At 57.3% G+C, this 6,346-nt stretch overlaps 1 protein-coding gene across 1 annotated transcript; it reads left to right on the top strand.

Moving 5' to 3' along the window:
* Positions 1 to 493: 493 nt before the first annotated feature.
* Positions 494 to 5,681, top strand: KNCN (kinocilin). The gene is made up of 4 exons (XM_003767554.1): positions 494 to 644; positions 3,430 to 3,498; positions 4,965 to 5,039; positions 5,572 to 5,681. The coding sequence occupies exons 1-4, from the start codon at positions 494 to 496 to the stop codon at positions 5,679 to 5,681; spliced, it is 405 nt and encodes a 134-aa protein (XP_003767602.1).
* Positions 5,682 to 6,346: the final 665 nt, after the last annotated feature.

Raw genomic sequence — 6,346 nt, forward strand, 5'->3', positions numbered from 1 at the left:
GAGCCCGGTGAGCTGGGCTCCTCCCCCCCACCCCCTCGGGATCACAGGGGCCCCGGCAGCTCCCCTGGAAGGAGCGGATGGAAGGTGGGGGGGGGGGGGTTTCCTGAGCTCTCTCTGAAGCAGGCAGGAAGCTCAGGGAAGCTCTCTGCGGGTGAGACACGGCCCCCCGGCCCTCCAAGGCCCAAGCCAGACTCCCACCTCAGTGGTACCAGGACAGCGCCGTGAGCCTAAGGGGGCCTTCTAGAAAGGGGCTGAGATTAGAAGCAAAGGAGGACCCGGGCCCCTAGGGGGGCACAGGTGGGGGAAGGTGGGACTGGCTGGGCCAGAACTCCAGGCCAGGAGGGATGCTGAGGGGCCTGCCGGAGCCCAGCCCCTGCCCAAGGGAGTCGTCCGAGCCCTGAGCCGCAGCTGGGAGCCAGGAGCCAGGGGTGCCCACACTGGGGAGCCAGGGGTGCCTGCAGCCAGGAGCCAGGAGCCGGGGGTCCAGCCCTACATGGACGTCTCCATCAGCGGCCGCGACCTGCGCTGTCTGCAGCTGGCCTGCGCTGCCCTGGGCCTGCTGGCCGGCAGCATCATCATCGGGGTGTCCGTCTCGTCCACGGCTGCGGCCGTGGGGGGCATCTTCATCGGAGCCGCTGGTCTTGGTGAGTGGGAAGCTCTCAGCGGGGAGGGAGGGGGACGGGGCATTTGGGGCATTTGGGGAAGGGACTAAGGGGCCGGGAGGGAGAAGGAAGAGAAGCCAAAGGGGTGGCCTGGATCCTTAAGAGGAGGGGAGGGAGGCCCCCCGCTGCCCTAGCCCACCGCCCAGCCACAGGTATACACCTCTTGTGATACAGTCTCCTCATTCAGTGGGTTTATAAAAGACAACCGGAGGAAACCCTGGGCATAAGATAGAGGCTGCATGCTACAATGGAACCGGCCCTGGACTTGCATTTGATTCTGGCTCTCACCAAATGACCTCCTGGGGCCTCAGTTTTACCCTCTGTGCAATGGGGATGAGTTTACTCCTCTTTCACAAGGATGCTGAGAGCCTGTGGTCATTGTCAGTAGCTCCCCTCCTCCCCACTGCAGTGCTCCCAGCTGCTCCCAAGGAAGGTAGGCAAGAACCCTGAGTCCTCCCTACTGGCCTTGGAGCCACTGGGATAGCGGATGTGCGGGGGCAGGGAAAGGTGGAGCCCCCCCACCCCCTTCTCCTCGGTCCCAAACAGCTGCCCGACCCCTTTGGCGTTTGAGAGGCAGAGGCCAGGGGCGGCCGGAGTAACAAAGGAGTGCAGGGGGGAGACCCAGGGGATCTGGGTAGATTGAAGCTAGACCTAATGTCCTAAGAGGCAGAGCCAACCTGCAGTGAGGGGCTGCCTCGGGGGCAGAGAGTGTCGTGTCCCTGGAGATGTTGAGGGGAAGCTGGCCAGGTTTCCCACCGGTGAGAGGGGCTTGGGAAGCTCAGGGAGGCCCAGGCCCAGCCCGGGCCACGGCTCTCCCAGAAGCCCCTGCCTGACGCGGTTTGTACCAGGGATAGGGAGAGCAGATGGGGGGAGTTGCAGAAGGCAGAATTCAGGCCCCGGGCTCCCAGGCCAGCCCCGTGACCCAGCTTCGGGGGAAGAGAGGAAGGAGCAGGGCTGGGCCCCTGGTGTTGGATGTCACCGTGACCTCGTTCTCCTGGCCCAGAAGGAAACAGAATAGCCCTTCTCAGGTTCCCTTATCTCAGCCTCCATCTCTCAGGTGCTGAGGGGCCGGGGAGGGAAGCTGCGCTCCTGCTGGGGCAGGGATGGAGCTCGGCAACCAAAGGCTGAGGCTCCACACGCTCAGGAAAGGACTCGTGGCAGAGGGGCCCGAACTCCTCCCTGGCCTCCCACAGGGAAGCCTCAGGGTCTCCCCAAAGCCAGAGGGGCCTCTAAGAGCCCCCCTGAGTTAGGAACCCTCTGATCCTGCCCACCAAGCAGTGTTTGTGCACCCCCAAAGCCAGAGGGGAGCTCCAAGGCCCCCCAAGTTAGGGATCCTCTGCTCAAGGCCCACCCAGTAGTGTTTGTGTACCCCCAAGGCCAGAGGGGAGTTCCGAGGCCCCCCAGTTAGGAACCCTCTGATCCTGCCCACCCAGCAGTGTTTGTGCACCCCCAAGGACAGAAGGCTCACCACCAAGCAGGCCGCTCCCCTCTGGGGCAGGTCGCACTATAGGGAACTCTCCCCACCAGCCTCCTCTGCTCCCTTTGGGCTTGAGCCCAGTGAGCCTCACCTGCCTCGCAAATGAGACTCCTTGGAAACCGAACCCAGATCTTGTCATGTCTCACTCAGGAACACCCGGGGACACCCTGGACCTTCCTGGCCTCCCCTCTCGGTCTGCACCAATGCCCTTTATCACCCACCCCATCCTCTGCCGGGCAAGGCCGAGTGTCCCCCAATGAGGTCCCGGACTCTGATGCAGCTCGGCCCTGATAGCACTTTATGGAAACCCTGGGAGTGGGGACCTGGACAGAAAGCCCGGAGCCGTCCTGCTCCCCCCACCCCGAGGTGGGGGAGCTTTGGAGAGTCGCCCTACTGAGTCATGGGGACCCAGGCGATCCCTCTGACCAGCGGCACCTTCCCCCCACAGCTCCCATACCCAGACACAGGCCAAGCTCTGCCTTGGGAGAGCGATCAGAGGAGGAGGAGGAGGCAAGAGCCAGGGCTGCCCTCTCGGGGTCTGAGGTTCCCCCCTCGGGGTCTAGGGTTCCCCCTCTAAAGCCAAGGGAGATAGATGCAGGATCACCTCAGTTCTGACCTTCTCTAGTCCATGTCAACACTCCCAGTGGGTCAAGAGGGAGACCCCTGGCCGGGAGTATCCAAGCAGTTGTGGGACCCCCTTTATTTCCCCAAGCACTGGCGCCAGGGGCTTGCTGTGATTTAAATCCTAGAGCTTCATCGGTGATTTCCACAAAGTCCATCATGAGACCCTGAAGTTCCAGATCAGAAGCGTGGAGCCCAGAGCCAGCAGGGGAGGAGCCGGGCTTTCCAGAGGCAGAGGGCACGGGGGAGGGGAGGGAGGGCAGTCATGCCTTGGGCAACCTGAGCCCAGGGTGGGGAAAGAGGGACCTGAAGGCTCTGTCTGCCACTCCCGTCCTCCCCACCAACTCCTCCCTCCTCAATGACCCATCTTCCCCCAACTGCTGGCCCACTTTGGACACCCGAGTCCTTCTCCAAACAGCCAAGCCCTGAGCCTCCAGTTTCCCCCAGCCCCACAGCCAGGAGTCGGAAAGCTGGGGTTTCCCTCTAACTGTTAAGCGGCCACCTCCGGGAGCGGGGCAACCTCCCGCTTCTCTGTGAGCTTCCGGCTCTGGGGGGTGGAGGGTGTGGACTCAGTGGTCAGTGACTGTCCGAGGCTTCCCGGGAGGGATGAGAGCAGAGTGTGGAGTGGAACCTGGGGCTCACGGGTGCTCGCTTCTCTCCCTCGTGCAGGGCTCCTCATCTTGGTCTATCCCTTTCTGAACTCCCGCTTCAATCTGGATCGGTTCCTGCCTTCCCTGGGTGAGTATCCCCTGACCCCCTGGGCCCGGGGAAGGGAAGAGGGTGATGGGGCTGATGGGGGGGCCCTGTGGGGCTGTGTGATGGGGCAGGGGGGGTGAGGAACAACTCAGGGCAGTAGTCAGAGGCTACTCCCAGGAGCCCAGGCTCGAAACACAGCTCCAGCATTTCTAGCCGGGTAATCACCAGCTGCTTCATCTGCAAAAGAGACATCACGCTACCTGTGGCTCCTCATTGAGGGACCAAGAGCTCTCAGGAGCTTGGGCAGCTATGGACAGTGCATGTGTGTGTATGTGAGTGTCTGTGTGTGTGTGAGAGTGTGTGTGTGTGTGTGTTTGTGTATGAGTGTGTGTAAGTGAGTGTGAGTGTGTGTGTATGTGTGTGACTGCATGTGTGTTTGTGTTTGAGTGTATGTGTGTGACTGTGTGCGTGAGTGTGAGTGTGTGTGTGTGTGACTGAGCGTGTGTGAGCATGAGTGAGTGTGTGTGCGAGTGTGACTGTGTGTGAGTGAGAATGTGTGTGAGAGTGTGTGAGTGTGAGTGTGTATGTGTGAATGAGTGTGTATGTGACGGTGTGTGTATGTGTGTGAGTGAGACTGAGTGTGTGTGAGTGTGTGTGTGACTGAATGTGTGTGTGTTTGTGTGTAAGTGTGTTTGTGTGTGAGTGTGAGTGAGTGTGTGTGTGAGTGTGTGTGTGTGTCTGTGTCTGTGTGAGTGTGTGAATGTGAGTGTGTGTGAATGTGAGTATGTGAACATGTGAGTGTGTACGTGTGTGTGTTTGTGTGAGGCTGCCCGTGTTTGCATCTGTGTGGGTTTGAAGCCTTCACAGATGTGTTTAAATGTTGCTATGACAACAAGGATACCTTCGAGGACTTACATCCTGCCAGAGACACTCTTAGACAGATTTAGAAAAAAGTCGTTACCCTTCCCCCTTGCCCCCCTCCCCCACTTCCTACCCAGCACAGCTTCTGCCAGTCGCGGAACCTCCCTACAGGTGCCCATCTCTTGCTGGTCCTTGATCCCTCTCATTACACACCAAAAAAATGAAGTGGATCCAAAACATCCAAATAAAAGCTGCCATTTGTGTGGCTCATTAGAGCTTACAGAGTGTTTCACAAATATTATCTCATTTTATTTTCATCGCAACCTTGAGAGATATTAATATGCTCCTTTTCACAGAGGAGGAAACTGAGGCAGAAAAAGGTTAATTGACTTGCCCAGGATCCCGTAGCTAGGAAGTGTCTAAGGCTGAATTTGAACTTGAGTCCCCATGCCAGAGCCAGCGCTCCATCCACAGGGTCTCCTACATGTGGCAGATGCCACGTGGTACCATGTACCATTCAGTCATGGATGCCAGGTGCAGACGGGGGCAGCGTGAGATAGGGGATAGCCAAGGAAACGGGGAGACCTAGATCAGGGGATTGGGGAAGGGGCTGCCTTATCCAAACTGAGATCCCTCTCCCCTTGCAGGGAATCTGAGGATCCACCCCCAGCGTGGGAACAGTGCGGAGGAAGGGGCCCCCAGCGGTGAGGGGAAGAGCGAAGGTAAGTGTGAGGGACCCCACAGTCCCTCCTGGTCCCAGCCCGGCCCAGAGAGGGGACCCAGCGCTCCAGAATCCCAAGTGGAGACAGACTGGCCTCATCAGGGAGTTTAGGAGGGGACCTTGAGCAGGTACAGGCCAGTGTAGATGCCTCTAAAGGAGGATCCTGCCTTCTCCTTTACTTAATCGACCCCCCAACAGCATTTATTAAGCACCTATGGCATTCTGCGCCACCCTGGAGATACAAAGACCAAAAGGAAACAATCCTTGCTTTAAGAAGCTTTTCTTCTATTATGTGTGAGGAAAGATAGCGCACATCCAGATAAATCCCCAATAAATACAAGGAATTCTGGAGGTAGGAGACCTCCCCCCTCCCCACTAAGCCCTGCCTCATTCAGGGCTTCTCTCCCACTGCCATTAACTCCCTCTCGATGGCTCTGGAACCACCCTGTGTAACCAGGCTGTCTCTTCTCCCATCATCCCCCAGAGTCTCTCTTCTGTCTTTAATGTTGATCTTGTTTTCCCCCTTCCCTAAGGAATAAGAAGCCATGTGTCCAACAGCCTTTCCACTGTGACCCGGACCCTGGAGAAACTGAAACCTGGAAGTGGCAGTGCCAGTGGGAGCCGAGGGACCGAGGAGGGCTGAGGGACCTTGAGCTGGGGGCACAAGCTGCTGCCTGAGGACGCATCACCCAGGAAAGGGAACAGGACGGGGACCCCCTCCCGCTCTGCCCCCCAAGTCCTCCACTCTGGCTCCCCTGGGCTGTACTCCTGGGACAGGAAGCCTGGAAGTTATAAACATCGGGAAGGCAGCAGGAGGCAAACTCTCATCATGCCACATTTCCACATTCTACCCCTATGGCCCTACACAGGATGCATCTGGACTTTTTATTTCAAACCCATTTTCTTATTTCTTTGTCAGACTCACAGTATGATTCCTTTTAAAACTGTCTTTTTTGGTATCATTTCACACCTGTCAGAGTGACTGATGTGACAGAAATGGAAAATGCTGGATGTTGGAGGGAATGTGGGAAAACCGGGACATTAATGTACTGTTGGTGGAGTAGTGAACTGATCCAACGGTTCTGGAGCGCTATTTGGAATTATGTCTGCAGGGCTATAAGATACTCTGATTCGCTAATATCACTGCTAGGTCTGTATTTCAAAGACATCAAAAGAGAAAAAAAAAAGGGAAAAGGACCTATTTGTACAAAAATATCTATAGCAGCTCTTTTTTGGTGGCTAAGAATGAGAAATTAAAGATATGTCCATTAATCGGGAAATGGACAAACCAAAGTATGGTAGTAATGG

Source organism: Sarcophilus harrisii, chromosome 4, assembly GCF_902635505.1.
Source record: "Sarcophilus harrisii chromosome 4, mSarHar1.11, whole genome shotgun sequence".
Taxonomy (NCBI): Eukaryota; Metazoa; Chordata; class Mammalia; order Dasyuromorphia; family Dasyuridae; genus Sarcophilus; species Sarcophilus harrisii.

Bases quoted from the DNA above. Each gene is read 5' to 3' on its own strand.
- KNCN (XM_003767554.1), top strand. From the start codon at position 494: ATGGACGTCTCCATCAGCGGCCGCGACCTGCGCTGTCTGCAGCTGGCC. The intron at 3,499-4,964 runs GTGAGTATCCCC...CTCCCCTTGCAG, and splicing joins TCGGTTCCTGCCTTCCCTGG to GGAATCTGAGGATCCACCCC. The intron at 5,040-5,571 runs GTAAGTGTGAGG...CCCTTCCCTAAG, and splicing joins CGGTGAGGGGAAGAGCGAAG to GAATAAGAAGCCATGTGTCC.